The 22,489-nt window shown below is 40.2% G+C and overlaps 1 protein-coding gene across 4 annotated transcripts in view; it reads left to right on the forward strand.

Annotated features, from left to right (window-relative positions):
* ARID4B (AT-rich interaction domain 4B) overlaps positions 1-19,731 on the forward strand; it is a 152,813-nt gene extending 133,082 nt beyond the window's left edge. For 2 of the 4 annotated variants that reach the window (XM_049644967.1, XM_049644968.1), the window contains 5 exons: positions 3,827-5,041; positions 8,151-8,264; positions 10,553-10,768; positions 12,312-12,458; positions 17,963-19,731. In XM_049644967.1, the coding sequence (XP_049500924.1) occupies positions 3,827-5,041; positions 8,151-8,264; positions 10,553-10,768; positions 12,312-12,458; positions 17,963-18,090 (1,820 nt within the window). In that variant the 3' untranslated portion in view covers positions 18,091-19,731. Of the gene's footprint in view, positions 1-3,826; positions 5,042-5,437; positions 5,552-8,150; positions 8,265-8,955; positions 9,112-10,552; positions 10,769-12,311; positions 12,459-17,962 lie in introns of those variants that run through there. The other 2 variants (XR_007460679.1, XM_049644969.1) reach the window with 2 other exon arrangements.
* Positions 19,732-22,489: the final 2,758 nt, after the last annotated feature.

Here is a 22,489-nt window from a genome sequence, read left to right on the forward strand (position 1 = left end):
ACCAATACAGTCAGGTTTTAGTAGGTCATCCTTCAGTGTGAACAGTCAAGGAGAGCTCCCACATAAAATGTGGAAACTAAGACGGAAGGCGTGACCCTTGAGAGAGATAATGAAGGTAAGAAGCATATTAGTTCTCTCCGGTTATTATTAATCTCAGAAAACCCGTAAGCATCTGTAAAACAAGAACGGAATACAGTGATAAAGTAACAGAGAACAAGAAACACCTAGAATTAGACATTGAAGTTAAAATTCAGTCAACACAGTTTGGAGTCGAGGAAAACTTTGAGAAAATGTAAGAAAGCAGCGATAGAAATGTAAGAAGATGAGTGATACTGAATAGTAAATAGTGAAATCAGAGGGGAAGAAATGAACAGGTAACCGCGCACACCACTGTGGTTTGAGGATACTCACGTGTGTATATCTTTGTTTTTCACGCTGGGGAGAGTGACACCAGCATTACTGCTAGAATCTGCCTGAGGAATCAAGAAGCCATGGGAACAGCATGCCTGGTTATAAGTAACTAAAAAGCAGTTGGATTTTGAAAAAGCGAAACCCTAGTTTTCTTATGAACTGTCTCACGACTACGTTATTTATTTTTTGATTTGTACCTCATCACTCCGTGCTGTATTATATAGAGTGTGGCAGTTCTGTCTGTCTTAGAGAATGCTGTATATGTGGTGGTGGGTTGTCCTCCCCAGTCTGCCATATACATACCAATCACTAAGATCATCCTAGAATAGTCCTCAGGTGGACAGAGGAATAAACAGGTAACTAAAAGAAGAAAAGTCTCCAGAACTGACAGACACGAATCTTTAAATTGAACGAGCCTACCCGGTACCTGATAAATTCGTGAATAAAGAACCATGCCACAGTACGTTATTATGAAATTTAAAATACCAGGAATAAAAAACCACCACTATGGTTGAGGAGATAAATGAAAGTAGTGTTTTTAAACTATAAGGCAAGGGGCAGTACCTTCAATTTTTTTTTTTTTTAAATTTTTTTTAACGTTTATTTTTGAGACAGAGAGAGACAAAGCATGAACGGGGGAGGGTCAGAGAGAGGGAGACACAGAATCTGAAACAGGCTCCAGGCTCTGAGCTGTCGGCACAGAGCCCGACGCGGGGCTCAAACTCACGGACCACGAGATCATGACCTGAGCCGAAGTCGGCCGCTTAACCAACTGAGCCACCCAGGCGCCCCTCAAATTTTTGAAGGAAAATAATTTTCAACTTAGAATTCTGTACCTGGTTAAACTATCGATAAAACGATGAAATTTGAGAGTAAAGATGTATTTGGACACGTAAGGACAAAGAATATTTACCTCCTTGTGCCTTTTTAAGGAAAGTACTAGATGATGTGCTCCAAGACAATCTGGGAATAAACCAAGAAGGAGGAGGATGGGCAATTCACATACCTGTGGGTCTCAGTCAAGAGAAAGCAGTGAAGGTGGGGGGGCCTGGGTGGTTCAGTCAGTTAAGCGTCTGTCTCTTGATTTCGGCTCAGGTCATGATCTCAGGGTTCGTGGGACAGAGCGCAGCATCAGGATCTGTGCTGACAGCGCAGAGCCTGCTTGGGATTCTCTCTCCCTCTCCCTCTCCCTCTGCCTCTGCCTCTGCCTCTGCCTCTGCCTCTCCCTCTCCCTCTCCCTCTCCCTCTCCCTCCTCCCTCCTCCCTCCTCCCTCCTCCCTCCTCCCTCTCCCCTGTGCATGCTCGCGCTCTCTCTCACTCTCTCTCAGAATAAATAAATAAATAAATAAAGCAAAAAAGAAAGTAATGAAGGGAATTACTAAGATGATAGCTGTTAGAGCAGACCCAGAGAGCCACCAAACTAAATGGAGTAGAAAGTAGGTCTTCAGGATAGAGAGATTCGGTGAATAAGGGAACTGGATGGAGTGCTTGCCTGCATGGAGCAACTGAAATAAATGTGAAAAAGCCTTAGAAAAGGAAGATGTACCGTCAAAAGGAAGGATTTTGGAAGCTTGGAGAAATGGCTCTATGAGGAAGGAAGTTTGTCAAGTGTGGTGCTTCTTTCTGTAGTGAACCACATTTATGTATATTATAAACAGTATATTTAATTAACTGAAGGGGCGCCTGGGTGGCTCAGTCAGTTAAGCGTCCGGCTTCAGCTCAGGTCATGATCTCACAGTCCGTGAGTTTGAGCCCCGCGTTGGGCTCTGTGCTCACAGCTCAGAGCCTGGAGCCTGCTTTGGATTCTGTGTCTCCCTCTCTGTCTGCCCCTCCCCTGCCCATGCTCTGCCTCTCTCTGTCTCAAAAATAAAAACATTAAAAAAAATTTTTTTTAAATAATTAACTGAAGATAACTATATATGGAAAGTATGGCAGGAGATAGGAGTATTAATACAATACCCATGGCTCATTGCAGGCTAAACTTCCTAAGCGAGCACATCTCTTAATTATATACTATCAGAAAACATGGTTTTGAGACTTTGGAGGCTTGGGAAGGAAGAAAAAGAGCTGTTGGTTTTCTATTGAGTTTCCATTTGTTTTTAGTCATATGTGCAGTGCTTTGATAATTAAAACAGTTCAGTTGTACAGAAACACATTGAAACGTTTAAAAGTTTTTAACTACCTTGTGTCTGTTCTTTTTTACTTGTAGCAAACTTAGCTAAAGAACATAGGTAGCATTGTAGCCACAATTATAAATTCAGGAGGCAAATGACTTAGGTTTCTGTTTCTTCTTTACTTTTACTAGCTCTTTGGAGTGGTTTAACCTCTCTACATCCTAGTCTCCTAAACTATAAAATGGGGTTAATAATAATATACCCCTCATAGGGTTTTTGTGAGACTGAGTCAGACAGTCTATGCAAAGCGTACCAAAGTATCTGGCATGTAGCAGTTTCACAGTAAATGTTTTATTAAAATCACGATAAAGGCAATTACTTTTTATACTTAGTTGAATCCATTTACTGAAATGTACTTTCAAGAAATCAATTCTGTAAATATTTTTATGTAATGTATCAGTTACTTAAGTTAATTGGGTCTACTCTTCAAAACATTGTAGAAAACAGGGCACCTGGGTGGCTCAGTCAAACATTCAACTCTTGATTTTGGCTAAGGTCCCGATCTCAGGGTCATAGGATCGAGCCCCGCCTTGGGCTCTGTGCTGGGTGTGGAGCCTGCTTGAGATTCTCTTTCCCTCTGCCCCATCCCCCGCTCATGCTCTCTCTCTCTTAAAAAAAAAAAAAAAAAAAAAAAAAAAGACAAAAAACAATTTGGAAATTCATTGTTCACAAATCTTTGCCTAATCATTGCTACATTGAAAATGAAGCTTACAATTTCATATACAGACTTTGAAGTTAGAATAACCCGGGATTCCATCCTGACTGCAGTTATTTTCTACTCATAAATTTGGAGGAGTTTCTTTTTCATAATCCGCTTTATTGAGGTATAACCTACAAACAATAAAATTCACAACTTTTACGCTTACCATTTGATGTGTTTTGGCAAAAATATATGGTGGTGTAACTACAACCACGGTCACAGTACACAACATTACCATCATGGGGCACCTGGGAGCCTCAGTCAGTTAAGCGTCAGACCCTTGATCTCAGCTAACGTCTCGATCTCAGGGTCATGAGTTCCAACTCATGCTGGGCATGAAGCCTACCTTAAAAAAAATTACCATCGTTGTGTGAGTGTCTTAAATCTCCAAAACTTAGTTTCGTCACCTGCAAAATAACGATGACACCTAGCAATCCAAGAGGACTGTAAACATAGGGGCTAATATAGAGAGAGAGGGCCGTGCACAGGGAAGACACTGCTGGTGTCCTTATCATACTCACCGGTGTTTCTTCTTTTCTAGCTTCTGAAAGTTCTGCTGACGACAGTGAGCAGGAGGATGAGACAGGTGCTCAAGACAGAGACCACAGTGGCAAAGAGGAATCGAAGATCGATCATTTGACCCATACCAGAAACGATCTTATTGCAAAAGAGGAACAGAACAGTTCATCTTTGCTAGAAGACAACAAAGTCCATGCAGATTCGGTGATCTCCAAAGCGGTGTCAAAATCTCCAGAAAGATTAAGAAAAGATATGGAAGGATTATCTGAAGATACGGATTATGAAGAAGACGATGAAATCACAAAAAAGAGAAAAGACAGTAAGAAGGACAGTGCAGAGAAGTCTTCAAAGCCTCAAGTCAAACGTGGTAAAAGAAGGTATTGCACTACAGAGGAGTGTTTGAAAACTGGATCGCCTGGCAAAAAGGAAGAGAAGGCCAAGAGCAAAGAATCGCTTTGCATAGAGAACAGCAGCAACAGCTCTTCGGATGAAGAGGAGGACGAAAAATCAAAAACAAAGATGACGCCAACAAAGAAATACAACGGTTTGGAGGAAAAGCGAAAATCTCTACGGACAACCGGTTTCTATTCAGGATTTTCAGAAGTGGCAGAAAAAAGGATAAAACTTTTAAATAACTCTGATGAGAGACTTCAGAACAGCAGAGCTAAAGATCGGAAAGACGTGTGGTCGAGCATTCAGGGACAGTGGCCGAAGAAGACTCTGAAGGAGCTCTTTTCAGACTCGGACACTGAGGCTGCAGCCTCCCCGCCCCATCCCGCCCCCGAGGAGGCGTCCGCAGAGGGCTCGTTGCAGCCGGTGGCCGAGGAGGAGGGCTGCCCCCCCAGCGCCGAGCTGGAAACACCGCCGCCGGCTGGCACCGACAGTAAGCCCGCCGAGGAGAAGCCGGCGGAGGTCACCGACAAAAAAGCGGAATTTCCCAGCAGCGGCAGCAACTCCGTGCTCAACACCCCCCCTACCACCCCCGAGTCGCCTTCCTCGGTCACTGTAACGGAAGCCGGTCGGCAGCAGTCTTCGGTGACCGTGTCGGAGCCGCTGGCCCCGAACCAAGAAGAGGTTCGCAGTATCAAGAGTGAGACCGATAGCACAATTGAGGTGGACAGTGTCGCGGGGGAGCTGCAGGACCTCCAGTCGGAAGGGACCAGCTCGCCGGCAGGCTTTGACGCCAGCGTGAGCTCCAGCGGCAGCAATCAGCCGGAACCAGAGCACCCGGACAGAGGTGAGGGCCGAGCCGTGTCCGTTGGCGTAGTGTAGAACCTTCTGACGTTTCCAAGGGCTTCGCGGTAGCGCTCGTTAGAGCACGAGGCGCAGAAGTGAAGTCCTTGTGTGAACGCGGTAAAAATGGAAATTGGCAGGGTGCTTTGAGTAATGGATAGCGAATGCGCTGAAAAGCTTGGGGGGGACTTACCGTCCCGTGCGTGAGCTGTCCGTGACATCCCCAGGGGACCAGAGCCCGTGCTGGGCACGCACCCAGGCCCAAATCCACACCTTTTTGAAGATTCCTTATACGCTGGTTGACTATGTGGCATGAGCAGCTTCAATATATATCTGTAACGTTGTTTTCGCAATTGTAACCGATGTGCGTTTTCTCACAAACATTTTGATTTGTTGACAGACCCCTCCACCCTTAACCAAATACTGTATGTAGGGGTTTGGAGCAACCAACTGTCCAGGCACTGCTTTCCTCAGACAACCGTGTCAAACTGATTTTCAAGCCTGACTAACTTGTGTGAGTTTGTAAAGGAATTTGATGCTTTCTTAGATGCATAGCTTCCAAATCGAAGGAGCAATGTGTATGTTACCCTCCAGTAATACTTTTTTGATTTTCCGTGAAGTTGTTAAAAGTGGAAACCCAAATTAGTACTTTTAAAAGTATTGGTGCCCTTTGATTTTGCCATAGCTATTCGTGTGTCTTCATTCTTCTTACAGACCACTTCATTCAGGTGTCTTTAGATGAATAGAATATACGCTGACAGTTGGCTTTGAAACCTACTTTTTCGCTGTAAAGATAGGATGTGTACTTTACGTAACATACCGGTTTTTATTATGCTAGTTTGAGATTTTTAGCTAAGCTTAAAGAGATGTGATACAGATCAGGTGGGTTAATTCCTAATTTTCTCACACAAATTTTTTTTTCCTTTTTTTCTTTTTCCAGCTTTAGTGAGATACAATTGATGGAACATTGTCACACAAATCTTGACTTAAAACATTTCTTTTTAAAAAATAAATATTAAGTAAAAGATATAATTGCAGTGCAATTGGGATCTTCTTTGGTTTTTCACATTCACACATACAGCTACAGTATGCGTGCCATAAAAAAGAGATACAGTAGCTTCTGATAGAAGCAGGTTAGCATTGCCCTTTTGAATCTTAATCTTGACTAGGTTGAAAAGAATGCAACTTAAGAAATACTCCTGGGGCGCCTGGGTGGCTCAGTCGGTTAAGCGTCCAACTCTTAGTCTTGGCTCAGGTCATGATCTCATGGTTCGTGAGTCATGGGATATTCTCTCTCTCTCTCTCTCTCTCTCTCTCTCTCTCTTTCTCTCTCTCTCTCAAAATAAATTAAAAACAAAAAGAAACTTTAGAAGAAATACTCCCAAATTTAGGGTAACAGAGACCATCTGCTATACCAGAGCAAAGAGAGAATTGATCTCTCTTTAGAAATAAATTCTTGGGGCGCCTGGGTGGCTCAGTCGGTTGAGCGTCCGACTTCGGCTCAGGTCATGATCTCGCAGTTCGTGGGTTCGAGCCCCGTGTCAGGCTCTGTGCTGACAGCTCAGAGCCTGGAGCCTGCTTCAGATTCTGTGTCTCCCTCTCTCTGTGCTCCTCTCCTGCTCATGCTCGCTCTGTCTCTGTCTCTGTCTATGTCTCTCAAAAACGAATAAACGTTAAAAAAAAAATTTTTTTTTTAAAAGAAAGAAATTCTTAAGCATTTATTTCATATGGCCTTATTTTAAGAAATTTGTCTCCTGATACCAGAGAATTCACATTGTGTCAAAAGTAAAAATGTAAATTTTACAATTTAGATTTAGGATTTCCCTCCAGTTGGCTTACATTTACTTACTTACATCCAGTGGTTTCCATTACTCTTTATTTCTTGCAGCTGAAAGCTTCAGAATTAAAACTCTTTTAGGGAGAAACCTGACAATTATTTTTAAGATTCTGTGCTTCAATATAGTCATTATCTTCATCACCTTCTTTGTGTTTTATTTAAGTTGTTATATTAAAATAGCTTTAGAAGAAGTTATTGCTAAGATGTAATTAAAAAACAGTCTAGAAGTTGCAAACAAAACAGTTAATGGCCTATTCCGTTTTTGACCAAGGAAGCCATGTCTTATATACTCGACTGATATTATCGTTGGTAACAGGACTAAGAAATATTTTTTGTAGCAAACATGCCATAATTTTTATCACATCTGTATCATGTCATTATAGTATTTTAATACTATAGTAGTATACAGTATAGTATTTCATTGTACTGAATAGAAACAGGACTTTATTAATCTCCGGAAAAGATAGTCTGGTAGACGATATATATATAATTAGAAATACATAGAAACACAGTAGATGCTGTGGACCAAGTTAATAGTATAGAGAAAAATGTACTGAAACTATAGCTTGGAGTAGTTGTCAAGCCATGAAGCCTGGCCGGTCATGGAAAGTCTTAGTGAAGATGTAGGATGTGGGCTAGTCCTTGAAGAAAAGGAAGACATTTATGAAGTTTCGGGATAATTTCCTACCAAGAAGGTGAAACGTTTCATAGGATCATTATGCTGGATTTATAAATGGTATATGTGTTAACCAGTGCCCTGGCAGTGAAGTTACTGTTAAAAGAAATAAATTGGTAAAACAGCTAAGTGTGAATTACTACTAAAATTTATCCCATTAATATGATGATATTTTAAAGTTGTTAATATCACTGTAAGCTATATCATTAATGTTTTCATTTGTGACTAAATCTTAATATTTTGGTTCTATTGAATTTTCGCAAATTTCAGTTTTTATTTTCATCATTTACCTGTTTTTGGAGTTACTAGACTCATAAACTCCCAGTTCTATATTGAGAACTATTTTTAGTTTGTATCTGATTTTTCTAAGAAGGATGTGCATACTTTATTTGCTTTTTTAAAACTCTTTTATTATGTGTAATAATTCAATTAATGAAAATTCATTCTAAAAATTATAGTAATTCTATGATAATTTGTAAAGCTCATAAAGAACATGCATAGTTTGAGAATTGTTCTATGCTTCTAAAATGTGAGATTAATTTATACCTAGGAAAGCTTGATTTTATTTTGTGTTACTTAATCATTTCTTTTCCATCGTAGCCTGTACAGGTCAGAAAAGAGGGAAAGAATCTCAGGGAGGAGGAAGTTCATCAAAAAAGCAGAAGCGAAGCCATAAAGCAGCAGTGGTAAACAACAAAAAAAAGGGAAAAGGCAGTAAGTGTGAAACCTCTAATTATTTATGTATAAAAATAATGGCGGATATGTTTCCCCTCCCCCCCCCCCCACCCCTCCCCCCCCCCCCCCCCCCCCCCATTAAGAAAGGGGCATTCAGGATATGGGATAGTTAAAGATTTTGATTTTTGTCTCTACCGTCAAAAAAATCACACAGAAGTCTTCTGATCCTAGGTAAACTCTAGGATTAAGCAGTCTGGTGTTATTCAGCAGTGGTATTGATTGCTGATGAATGACCAGGTAATCCTTTTGAAAATAATAGCCAGTGTAATGTAAACTCAACATCTTTGTTAGTTTTATGTCCCACGGTTTTTCCAATTGCCATTGTATGTATCACATATAATTGAAAATGCTTCAATTATATATTATTTTTATTACAGTGAAATTGATTGCTTTGTAATTCTTCAAGGCAAAATCAGACTGGAAGAGAACAATCCAGGTAGCCTTAGAGCTGTACCTCCAACAAGTCCAGTCTGTTACTTTTGTCGTTCGTGCCCCAAACTCTGTGTCCCAAGAGCAGCTAGAAGCAGTACTAAAGATTGAACTTTAGTAATGGCTCTGTTTGTTGACCAGCAGGAATTTATATACTGTATTTCTCCTGAGAGCTGCACATTTAATCTCTCTTTTGTAGACAAAGTGAGAAGCAGAAAATATGTAAAGAATTTTTTTTCAGGTGCCCCACACTGACCTCCTGCTGCTCTTCCAGGAGACTCCTGCCACCTCCACTGCCTGACCTTTGCTATCGGCCGGCTTGGCTGCACTTCAGTGCAGAAAAGGGTTATGCGGCCAGCTCCCCGAGGTTCTGCTGAGCCCATATGACTTCCAGGCGGTGAATATGGCGTCCCTCGGGGCCCCGGGCGGCTGTGCTCAGCAAGGCCGTGAAAGCCGGGCTGAGGCAGACCACTGCATCAGAGCGGGGCCAAGCCTTGGGTGGCTTAGCTAGCAGTTGCCAGGGCTTCCAGAGCAGCAGTGGGGGGATTGGGGGGGATCCTTTCGAGATGTGTGTAAAGGAGTGGTGGAGTTTCTTCATTCTCAAAACACCACAGTGGGAGGAGTTGCTGTCTACCTTTCCTATCTAGAATACTTGTCAGGCTTTGAGAGCCCGACTGTGCCTTTTTTGGGGTAGCTGTTAGTAGATGAAGAATCAATCAATACATGCCAAATTGATCACCAATTATTTGGAATAACCAACAGGATATTTAAAGTGTTACTACACAGTGATGTTTTTGTCTTCAAGACTTTACCATTTAATGACAGATCCTAGGAGGGCTCCTCTTCAACGAGTCAGTTAATGTATTCCTATAATTTAGCGGTATAGTGGGTATATTTAATTGTATTCAAACACTGTTCTGTAGCAGTAACAGTTAATTGTATTCTCCCATTTTAATTATTGGGCTTAAGGCTTGATAAATCAGAATGAGGAAGCCATTCTCTGAGAAAAATTTAGTAAAGTTGAACTAACTCATGGAATCTAAGATAATACTTTGTATCCAGAAAGGTAATCCATGGAAATATCAATCCCATCATCTACTCATTCACATGGTTAAACAGTCAAGGTTAAGCCTTTCTGTTCCAGTACCGAGGCTTTAATCAGCAAAGGCAGTTGTAACATAATTATTTTGCAGATTTGTGAAATCTTCATAGTGAATATATTTACCAGAGTATAACTGATGGTTTATTTTAGTCCACAAGCTACGACGTAGGAGTTACTTAAGGAAAAAAATCATTGTACACATCAAAGTTTAGAGTTCATTCCCAAAGAAGTTTTTTTAAGGAATTTCATGATTATCTTTCATTGTTTGCTTGTGGCCAGAGGAGTAGAAAAAGTGTTACATGTACCTGGGTTCTGTATACAACCCAAAATGTGAAAATTAAGTTGCTACAATGAGTCACTTAAAAAGATGCTGTATTCTATTTTATATATAGTAATCTAATAGAATAAAAAGCCATTGAAATCTATAATTATGATACATTTGATAGTCTACCAGGTATAACGGAAGATTAGTTTGAATGTTTTTTTAAAAAAATTATTATTGGCAATTCAGGTAAGAAGCATTTTTTGGTTTTGGTTTTGTTTTCCTAAACTGAGATGCTACTGTATTTATACATGACAATTTTCCAGGTTTCTAGGCAGGGTCTATAAAGCAAGGTATTTATTTGAGTAATAAAGTCATGCAGTTAATTTTAAAATTAATTTTTCACTAAAGTCTGTGACAAATTTTTTGTTACTTTTCTGTTTACTCACGCTTTTCTTTCTACTTTTATTTCAGCAAACAGTAGTGATAGTGAAGAACTTTCTGCTGGGGAAAGTGTAACGAAGACTCAGTCAGTCAAATCAGTTTCTACTGGAATGAAGTCTCACAGTACCAAATCTCCGGCCAGGACACAGTCCCCGGGAAAATGTGGAAAGAATGGTGACAAGGATCCTGATCTCAAGGAACCCAGTAATCGACTACCCAAAGTTTACAAATGGAGTTTTCAGATGTGTAAGTGACACCTAGTAAGAGGAAGAGGCTTCAGCCTAGTAATTTTGAGGCTAATCCCTCTGAAAAAGAGGCTGTAACCAAACTTGAGACATCATGACCAGTTGTAGTGTCGAGAGCATATTTGGATCTTGATTTGAATAAACAAATTGCTAACAGAAAAATTTTAAGGCAATTCAGGCAGATGCCAACATTGAGTAGATATTTATGATATGATATTAGAAATTTGCTTTAAAATAACCTAGTCTTGGGGGTGGGAGTAGATGGGGTATAAATAAGACAAGATTTGCCATAATTGCTAATCACTGAAGCTGGGTGGTGGTATATGGGACTCCATTATTCTATATTCTCTATACTTTTGTTTATGTGAGAAATCTCCGTAATAAACACTTTTCGAAAAAAGATTATCCCAGCGTTTCTCACACACGGAGATATTCTTAGGAAATTGAAAACTGCTCTTTAGAGCTTTTAAAAATTTTCCTACAACTTAAAAGTTATATATACTCAAAAAACCCCCAAACAACCACACATTACACATACTCATAAAAATCTAAAGAAAGAACAAAAAGAGGCCAAAAGAGAAAAATTTATCCACAGTCCTGACATTCAAAAATATATTCAATTTTAACATTTTGGTGTCTTTCCAAGTATAAGTTTTAGTGATACATTGTGGTGATACTGTATATGAATGAGGAATTTTTAGCATGCATGTTTAGGTTATAAGGTTTTTAATTCTACACACGCATACATTCAACAGATAACATGCATGTATTATGTACCTGGCATATATAGGCATACCTTTTTTTAAAAGATTATTTTATGTATGTATGTATGTGTGTATGTATGTATGTGTGTATTTATTTATTTAATGTTTATTTATTTTTGAGAGAGAGAGTACAAGCAGGGGAGGGGCAGAGAGAGAGGGAGACACAGACTCCTAAGTGGGCTCCAGACTCTGAGCTGTTAGCACAGAGCCCAACTTGGGGCTTGAACCCACAAACTGAGATCATGACCTGAGCCAGAGTTGGACACTTAACCGACTGAGCCACCCAGGCGCCCCTATTTTATTTATTTATTTACATTTTTGAGAGAGGGAGAGAGACAGCATGCATGTAGGGGAGAGGGAGGGAGGGAGGGAAGAGAAAGAGAGAGAGAATGAAAGAGAATGAATGAATATCTGAAGCAGGTTCCACACTCAGCATGGACCCTGACTCGGGGCTGATCCATGACTCTGGGATCATAACCTGAGCTGAAATCAAGAGTCAGAGGCTTAACCCACTGAACCGCCCTGACACCCCTAAAGATTTTATTTTTAAGTAATCTCTAAACCCAGTGTGGGGCTAGAGCCTACAACCATGAGATCAAGACTCAACGTGCTCCACTAACTGAGCCAGCCAGGCGCCCTTATGTAGGCATAGCTTCTCATGTTCTAGCTAGAAAAAAAAATCTCAGGGAAACAAATGCTCACAAGCCTTGGTTTTAGTTTATCTGTCTTGACATTTTTCTACAACCATACTACATACTGATGAAAGTTTTAAATTCACAGCGGACTTGGAAAATATGACAAGTGCTGAACGCATCACAATTCTTCAAGAGAAACTTCAGGAAATCAGAAAACATTATCTGTCATTAAAATCTGAAGTAGCTTCCATTGATCGGAGGAGAAAGCGTTTAAAGAAGAAAGAGAGAGAAAGTAAGTGTTAACCTTCCTTTACTTAAGCCAGCAGTTTATGACCCCACAGTTAGATTCATGTGAGTTTATGTCTGGGTCTTCGGGCAAGTTCTTTAATCGCTCTGCCTTACTTTCCTCATCTATAAAATGGGGAAGAATTTAAAGAAAAAATGATCTCAAGTCACAGGTCACAATGTTCACTTTCATGGAGTTTATAGATAGTCTGCTTTAAAAAACGAAACAAAACAAATAAGATTTCAGATAGCGAACAGCACTGTGAAGAGAGTAATGTTAAGGCAGAGATTGGATGGGTTGTGTTAGGTTACAAATGATCAGGACATGTTCATTGAGACCTGAATGACCAGAGGAAGCGAGAGAAGTTAAATCTGGGGGAAAAGAGTTCTCTTAGTCTGCCAGGGCTGCCATAACGAAGTACCACGACTGGGGTCTTAAACAACAGGAAACGTATTGCTTATCTCCAAATACTGTCACATTGGAAGTTAGGGCTTCAGCATAGAAATTGGGGGAGACACGGTGCTCGGTCCCTAAAAGAGTCCTGGGCAGAGAAAACAGTATTGGAACTTTTGACATTTTGGGGCCGGGTAAGTCTTTGCTGACGGGGGGGGGGGGGGGGGGGGGGGGGGGGGGGCGGGGAGAGGTCTGTGCACCGCAGGATGCTTAGCAGCATCGCTGGCCTCTACCCACTGGATGCCAGCAGCAACCTACAGTTGTGACAACCAAAAATGTCTCGAGACATTTTTCAGGTATCCTCTAGGGTGCAAAATCACCCCAGGGTGAGAACATCTGCTATGAGGGAATACATTTGGTGCCTTTCGGAAGCAGGAAGAAAATCATTGTGGTGAAAGCAGTGGAAACATCAGCTAGGTAGGCAGAGGCCGACTCCTGTGGGGCCTTATAGGCAAGGATGAGGGGTGGAGATTTTATTCTAAGTGAGACAGAGAGCTGTTTCAAAGTTGTTTTTTTTTTTTTTTTTTTTTTTTTTTTAATTTAATTTTATTTTATTTTATTTTTGGGACAGAGAGAGACAGAGCATGAACGGGGGAGGGGCAGAGAGAGAGGGAGACACAGAATCGGAAACAGGCTCCAGGCTCCGAGCCATCAGCCCAGAGCCCGACGCGGGGCTCGAACTCACGGACCGCGAGATCGTGACCTGGCTGAAGTCGGACGCTTAACCGACTGCGCCACCCAGACGCCCCTGTTTCAAAGTTTTAAACAGGGAAATGACATGGTCTATTCATAGTACTTAAAGATCACTGTCTGCTGTGTAGAAAGCAGACTCTAGAGGGGCAGGGGTAGAAGGAAGCAGTGTCGATTAGGAAGCCCATCGCAGTGGCTCTGGGGAGCGGGCGACAGTGCCTTGACTGGGGTACTTGCAGGGAAGATGGAGAGCAGTCCGTGTTCATAGCGCTTGCTGATGGATATGGTGTGGGTGGAGCAAAGAGGAATTGAGATGATTTGTAGGTTTCCAGCAGGAACAAATGGCTACTTGGTGCTGACTTTGGAAACCGAGGAGGACCTAGAAAAGGTAACATTGTGGGTTGAGGAACACAGGATCAGACGTTTTGTTTTCGCCATGTTACTTTTTGAAATGCCTAGTAGGCATCCAAGTGGGATGCCAGGTAGACAGTGGGGTACGTAAGCGTGTAGCTCAGCGGGAAGGCAGGACCAGAGAGCAAATTTTTAAGTCATTGCCTGGCCATAATACAGTAGTTAACTGTAAGCGGTTTGTTAAGCCCCAATACTTGAGTAGATCACCTAGAAGACAAATGTGGGTACAAAAGAAGGAGAGCTGGGGCAAGCCAGCTTTTACAAGTAGGGCTGAGAGGGAGAAGACTAGCAAGACGTGAGGAGTAGCCTTGAATGAAGAAAACCGATGAAGGTGGCCAAGAGTTGAGGAGGCCGGTGGTCATCTGTGCCAAATGCTGCTGAAAGGCCAGCAAAGCGGTCAGTGGCTGGGCCATGCTGGAATCATCGGTGGCCTTTTTGAGAGCATGTACTGTGAGCTGTGGAGGTGCAGAAGCTGGTCTAAAGCTGATTCAGAAGAGAGGGGGAGGCAAGGAAGTAGAGATGGTGACTCTCTAGGAAAAATCTCACGTTTGCTATGAAGGGAACAGAGAAAGGGGACCCTAGGGGCGGGGGTGGGGGGACAAAGTCATTGCAAGCTTATGATTATGCCTCCCCGACCGTCCTCTGTTTCCACTGCTCCCATTCTCTGACGAAAATCAAAGCACCTTGGTTTTCATTTTCTTTTTCTTCAGAAGAATGTTCTTCGTTCCCTTTTCTGTGGTTGTGATAAGTCCTATACCTCTCCACCTTTGTCTAGGCTTTTTAATTTGTGGAGAGACTGAAAGTCTGGGTCATGGAGTGATTCGAAAAGAAATTAAGTGTTGGGGCGCCTGGGTGGCTCGGTCGGTTAAGCGTCCGACTTCAGCTCAGGTCACGATCTCACAGTCCGGGAGTTCGAGCCCCGCGTCGGGCTCTGTGCTGACGGCTCAGAGCCTGGAGCCTGTTTCGGATTCTGTGTCTCCCTCCCTCTCTGCCCCTCCCCTGTTCATGCTCTGTCTCTCTCTGTCTCAAAAATAAATAAATGTTAAAAAAAAAAAATTAAAAAAAAAAAAAGAAATTAAGTGTTAATATATAGAAAGTATATACAGAAGCATTCTGTCAAAGGAAGGGGAGCAGGGTTTTATTTGATAGGTAACCATTTTTTTTAAGTTTATCTTGAGAGAGAATGCACACACAAGCAGGGGAGGGGCAGAGAGAGAGAGGGAAAGCGATTCCCATGTAGGCTCCACACTATCAGCACAGAGCCCAGTGCGGGGCTCGATCCTGCGAACCATGAGATCATAACCTGAGCTGAAATCAAGAGTCCGATGCTTAATCGACTGAGCAGCTGCCTAGGCGCCCCTCCCCTGATACGTAACCATTTAAAAATAATTAAAAATCAACTATAAGCATACTATTTAAATTCTTGTGCCAGCGCTCCTTATTCTTCCATCGCCTAAGCCTTGTTAGAGTGTTTTCATGTAGTAAGATGTCTACCCAGAAACAGCTCCTCTGAAACGGTGTTTGTATGTGTGGTCACCATAGGTTCTCTGTAGCAAGTGATTCTTATAAATGGATGCCTTCCCTGGGGAGTTAGCAGTAAAAGTCAGTTCCTAAATACTAAATATCAGTGGAAAATGACTATCTCAGCTGTTCAAAGAAATGCAAATCAAATAGGGTACTATTCCTAGCCAAAAAAAAAAAAAAAAAAGTATAATTGAAACCAGTGCTAGGAAAATACGGTGAAATTCATATTTTATGCATTGCTGGAAGCATTGGCACAATTATTATGGAAAACAGTTTGACTATGTATTTGGAGAACTAGCTAATTCCGGTTCTAAGAATAGGTCCCAAGGAGAAATATGTGATGATAAAGAAGTTTGTCATGGTAATATTTATAATAACAGATAGAAATTATTTAAATTGTATTATCAAGTGATACATTGCATGGAATAAAAAGAAGTAGACATTTAAAATTTTATTTGTAACGCTCAAAATATTTATTATATTGTTGTTAGCAACAGGAAGACACTAGAATTAAATAAGTTAAAGTTCATAAATATAATGGAATACTATTCAACTTTGAAAAGAAAAAGAGGTAGATGTATATATGTACCAGTATGGAACAGTCTCCTAAGGTAAGTTGTTAAGTGTTAAAAAAAATAATCAAGAGGGGTGGCTGGGTGGCTCAGTCACTTAAGTGTCTGACTTTGGCTCAGGTCATGATCTCATGGTTTTCGAGTTCAAGCCCTGCATCAGGCTCTGTGCTGACAGCTCAGAGCCTCGGCCTGCTTTGGATTCTGTGTCTCCCTCTTTCTCTGCGCCTCCCCTGCCTGCGTGCTCTGTCTCTTTGACAGTAAATTTCATATTAAAAATAAAAAATAAAAAAATAAATAAATTAAAAAAATAAAAAATCAAAAGTCAAACACTATCCTGTGGTGCTTCTACTTACATTTTCAAAGTAAAGTTATAGCTACACATGTTAAATTTGCATATCCTATCTCTAGAGGCTGGAGAGGACATTCCTCTAGAACAGGGATTGGAACATTTTCTGTAGAGACAGTTAATAAATATTTTGGCCTTTGTGGGCCAAGGGGCCTCCTTAGAACATTTGACCCTGCCATTGTAGGTGTAAAATCTACCATAGGCAGGAGGTAAACAAATGGGCGTGGCTGTGTTTCAATAAATTTTATATATATATATAGTTTATTTAAGTAATCTCTGCACCCAGTGTGGGACTTGAAGTCACAACCCCGAGATCAAGAGCCACACACTCTGACAACTGAGCCAGCCAGGCACCCTTCCAATAAATTTTTCTTATCAGAAACAGTTGAGGCAGCTCTTTCTGCCCATGGGCCTGTCCCAGTGCTTTTAATAAAATCACCTTTTTTATGCCAAACAAACAACAGGTGGGCCAGATTTGGCCTTGGGGCAGTAATTTGCCAGCACCTCTACTAGAGTTTTGAAGACTGAAGCAACTGGTAACAACAGGGAAGTGAAATTTGGAGGACTTACGAGGGTTTTCATGAGGCAGAGATTTGCTTTTCCACTTTATATTCCTATACTGAAGGAATTTCTTTTACCTTGTGCATGTATTCCTTAAAACATTTCATTTTTCAAATATTGATTTATAGGGGGACCCGGGTAGTTCATTTGGCTAAGCATTTTATACTTCAGCTTAGGTCATGATCTCACACGGTTTGTGAGATTGAGTCCCACATCGGGCTCTGTGCTGACAGCTTGGAGCCTGGAGTCTGCTTCTGATTCTGTCTCACTCTCGCTCTCTCTGCCCCTCCCCACTGTGCTTCCATGGGCTCGCTCGCTCTCTTTCTCTCTCTCTCTCTCAAAAAGAAATAAACTTTAAAAAATATTGATTTATAACAATGAGAGAATTTCCCTGAAGAAACTAACGGATGTGTCATTTGCTTTGTATGCGAAGTGCAGGAAAAAGCAGTAGTCAAGCTGTGGACCCTTTTGTTCCAACACTAAGAATCACTCTCATCACCATTTAAATTTGTAAGAAACTCTAAACACAGAAAGATGCAGGAACTAGGAGGAAGGAAAAGATTTTTGGGTGGATTACCACTTTTTCTTATTGGCTTCAAAGTTCTTTTTGATGTTTGTCTCACTGTTGCAAAGTCGATTCTTGGTTTTATTTCCGTGTCTTAATAGACTGGGTGCACAAGTGGTTTTTTCCTAATATGATGTGTGTGGGAGCGGCATTCCCTGATCTGTCCCTTTTCCTTAACTCTGTATTTCAGGACTGTCTAGAGCTACTTGAGGTACACTGGTTTTTCCTTTCTTTACATCATGGCATTGTGACCTTCGGACTGCTCTTGCAGGCTTGAGTGATTTCAGAGACTACGACAGGCTTTTAGCTTACGGGGCTGGTGTTTTCTTTCTCTCTGTTGTCGTATGTACGTTTATTAAGCCTTTGGTTTGGTTTCCCCTTTCTTCAGGTGCTGCTACGTCCTCATCCTCTTCTTCCCCTTCATCCAGTTCCATAACAGCTGCTGTTATGTTAACGTTAGCTGAACCGTCAATGTCCAGCGCATCACAAAATGGAATGTCAGTTGAGTGCAGGTGACAGCAGGACTTGCTAAAGCACTTTGCACTTAATGGCTGTTGAGGGCCACGTCTTTTTTTATACTGCACAGTGGCACAAAAAAAAAAATCAGACAAGCACTATTTTATATTTAAAAATTGTTTCTTGACAAGCTGACTTGGCACTTAAGTGCACTTTTTTTATGAAGAAAAAGTACAATGAACTGCTTTTCCTCAAGCAATAATTGTTTCCAACTTGTCTGGGAATTGTGTGTCTGGTAACTTGAAGGCCTTCCACTGTGGCAAATGGAGGCTTTTCACTGCCTGTAGAGACAATACAGTAAGCATAATTGTTAGGTGGGCCGGAACATGTCAAGATAACTTACTGTATATGTATTCCCTTGTATTTTGTTAAAGCTGGAACATTTGATATTTTTCCATTTATTTATGAAAAAATACGAACCTATTTTCATTTGTACGAGCTAATTGTTTTTTAAAGCAAGTCACCTTAGGGTGGCTTTAATTGTATAAGTCAAGCACATGTAATAAATTCCAAACCTGCAGTTAACAGGATATTAGACATCAATCCTGGTAACCAAATATTGAAGATTCTCTTTAAAAAAAGACTGAACATGTTTACAGGTTTGAATTAGGCTAAAAGGTCTTGCAGTGGCTTTTCATGCCCCTTCAAATTGGAATGGAACTACTGTACTTTGCCATTTTTCTATAAATCAGTATTTTTTTTTAATTTTGATATAATACATTGTGTGAAAAAAGAAAATGGCTAATAAACTGTATTAAATCTTAAACAATGTATAAAGATTGTACTTAGCCAGTTCAAAGTGTATATTTATTCATAATGAATTATAACAGTTATATTTTTGTGTTTTCTTGTAAATGTTTCTTTTTCCTTAAATACAGATAATTCATTTGTATTGCTTATTTTATTATGAGCTACAACAAGAGGACTTCAGGAACAAGTAAACTGTATTAGTATGGTTCCAGGTTGTTGATATGAACTGTCTCAGAAGGATGGTTGTTATTTTAAGTATAAATAGCTAATCGGGGTGGTAGGCCTATAAAATTAAATGCCTTGTATAAAATCCAAAATGAACGCAAACTTGTTTTCACTTGTATTGACTTTATGTTGTATGATTCCAATCTCTGTTCTGTTTGGCACTTGTATTTAATTCTACACCTTTGTAAGACATTTGTATATTGCGGATGTGTTCATTCAAGCTATTTAATACCTGGCACTGTTAATACACAGTACTTTACTGTACAGACTGTTTTACCGTTTTAATTGTAGTTCTGTGTACTTTTTTTGGATGGGGCTGGCATGTTTTATTTGTTTTCTGGCAATACGACATGTGAGAATTTCGAAGCGTTTTGTTGTAGATGCTAACGTGTCAGAATCCTTTACATTCAACTTTTCTAAGAAAAGCATTTTCAGTCTTGTAGTGTGTGCTTACAGTAACTAATTTTGTTGAAAATGGTTTCAAGTTATTCAAATTTGTACAGGACTGTAAAGATTTGTTGACAGCAAAACGTTGAAGAAAAAGCTTATAGAATAAAAGCTATAAAGTATATATTAGGATCTGCAAACAATGAAGAATTATGTAATATATTGTACAAATGTAAGCAAAGGCTCTGAAATAAAATGCCATAGTTTGTGAATCCTTGATTTTGTTTCTAAAAGATTAAGTAATTTTAGTTCATTTCTGTATGTGATGATTGACTGGAACATGCATCTCCAGCCTGTATTATCCACAAGGGGTTAATTGACATACCAAAAAAAGGGAATATTATACCTATAAGAATTAAAAGTCCATTAACGGGATTCAGGATTTATTAGGCATTTTTATATCTTTGTATATACACTATAGACTATTTTGCTTGAGTCTGAACATGAGTATTCATTCATCACTTGGAGGTTTGTCTAAAGAAAAAATTTTTATTTTCTTTAACATGTGGAACCATTACCAGCAGCTTTTTTTTCTTTTTTCTGTGTTAAGTTTCATTGGACTTTTACTTTTAGTGCACTCTGCCCCACTGCACATTGGAATCATCTGGACATTGTTAAAACAGTGATCAGTACTCCTGTGCCCTGTTGGTGTCGGGGGGGGGGGGGGCAGTGGAGGCCATCCTCCCATCCCCCCACCTCTAGGCCCCCAGAGTTGTATTCAGTTGGTCTAGGATGGTACTTGGATTTAGATCTTTTTTAAAAGGTCTCTGGTGATTTAATATGCATCTGCTTTTTTCCACATTAAAAAAGATCGGTATTTAGATTTTTATGCCCCATTTAAATGAACTTTCCACCTAGAGGCAATCCTTTCTTAAGAATAATTTTTACGGCCTAAAAAGCTCAAATGTATAGTTTTAAAGCACCTTTGGAATGACCCTGTATTTATTGTTACAGAAATTTGTTTAATGGATGATTTTTAAACTGTTGTAGAACGGTGCTTCCCAAAATGAAGTCTTAGAATACCGGTTCTGGGAAATGCTTTGGGAATTCATTGCCAAATATATATGCTATATATAGCATTTTTTCTTCGCAGAGATTCGGTGTTGGCGTATTAAAAACCGAGAAGGCCTATGAAGAGACCCCTGGCTAACTTCCTTTACCTACTGTTTTCACTCTTACCTGATCATGAAACCCTGGTTTTCAAGGAACTAATATCACGTACTTTGTGTGTTACAGAAACAGTGATTCCAAATTTTGTTGGAATTGAGGTTTATACTCTTGGGCCTCTCTGCCTTCCTGCCTGTTGTGAGAATTCATGGTATTACCAGAATTTGACTTAAATTCACCTCTGGTTACCTAAACTATAGTTTATCAACCTAGTTACAATGGATGGAAAAATTAAGATGGATGTTTTTTATAGTGTTCTCCAAAACCATTTTATTTCTCCTGAAATAACCTGAGGGTCAGGTCTTGTTAATTTTCTTAAGTGTAGGGAGATTGGGGAAGCCGAAGCAGAATACGGAAGACCACTAACGTATTTTCCAAAGTATTTTTGTCTGTATCTTTCTATGAAAAGAGTCCTTATGTTTTAAACTCTTCAGAGGCATTAAGTGATCTCTGAACAGTTAAAAACCAGTTCTGAACAGCAGTGGGGATCATTTTTTAACTGTCCAACCACAGCCTCTTTCATCCTAATTATTTTCCTCTAGAAGTGTGTGCTCCCTTTCATTCTTTGTGAGCCCATTTCTCCACCTTTCTTTTAATTTTAACCTATTTAGGGATTTGTGACTACCATCATGATGGGTTTTGTGTCTATTAGATGTGATCCCCAAGCAGCAATAGTTTCATGGTTTTATTGTGGAAGTAATCTACGTAAGGCTTAACAAAATATGTGCTAAATTGTACAGTCAGGGAAAGCCAGTGGTTAGGAGTCTAGAGGGGGCGGTGAATGAGCACACAGGGATTATGATGACAGATGTGATGGTGACACACAGGAGCTGCAATCCTTAAAGTAACATTTGAGGGAGTTTCATCTAGAAATGGAATGTGTAGGTAAGAGTGGAGAGGAAGAGTCAGGAAAGGCCAGATGTGATGAGGTTGCAAGTGCTACGGATAGGAAATGATTCTTGGAATAATGCTAGAGAGAGTGGGGATGAGAATGGGATAGACCTTCTGAAAGAGAAATTGAGTAGAATTTCTTCATTGGACTACATAGGATAGATGGAGCGAGGTGCTTGAATTGCAAATGCAGACAGTTGGATTTGTCTCATCTTTTGTGAAATACAAGGTCACAATTACGGGAAGCCTAAATAAGAGACTCGGAAATCGAGACCAGAGCCAAACAGTTGAATATTGGGTGTTTTCCATCAAGTTTTCTGATACAGTCTATAAAAGGGTCTCATATATTCTCAGTTACTTCTTTTAAGCAGCTTTCAGAAAGCACGCCTATTCTCGAGTCAAAATTAAATCCGATTTTACCACCAAAGTTCTGAATTCAATTACTTAATAACAATTTGATACTTTTATTACTTAAAAATCAATTTATCGAACATTCACTAGGTACGGCAAGTAGAAATACATAAATAAGGTAAATTAAGAAAAAGGGTAAATACGTTAACACTAGTGCGATCTAGTTAGTTAGATCTAACTAGAACACTAGTTAGATGAAGGCTTGGAAAAAAATCTATTGTAAGTAACTGGGAGATTTTTCTAGGGGATATCTGAGCTGGGATTCCTTTCCGGTAAAGGAATAACAAGGAATAAAAAAGGCTAGAATGTGCGGGTTTGGAGGGAGAGGAGTCTGGGAAGTTAGGCTGAGAAAACAGGAGTTTTCAGTGCCCAGAATCTGGTAGAATAGCTAGGCAGAGCAGGTTAGAGCTGGAGCTTACTTTAAACGTTATTTTGAAATAGTGTGAAATACCAGAAAAGTTGCCACAGCAGTGCAGAAAATGCCCATGTACGCTTCGCACCGATTCAC

This window comes from Panthera uncia, chromosome D2, assembly GCF_023721935.1.
Source record: "Panthera uncia isolate 11264 chromosome D2, Puncia_PCG_1.0, whole genome shotgun sequence".
Classification (NCBI taxonomy): domain Eukaryota; kingdom Metazoa; phylum Chordata; class Mammalia; order Carnivora; family Felidae; genus Panthera; species Panthera uncia.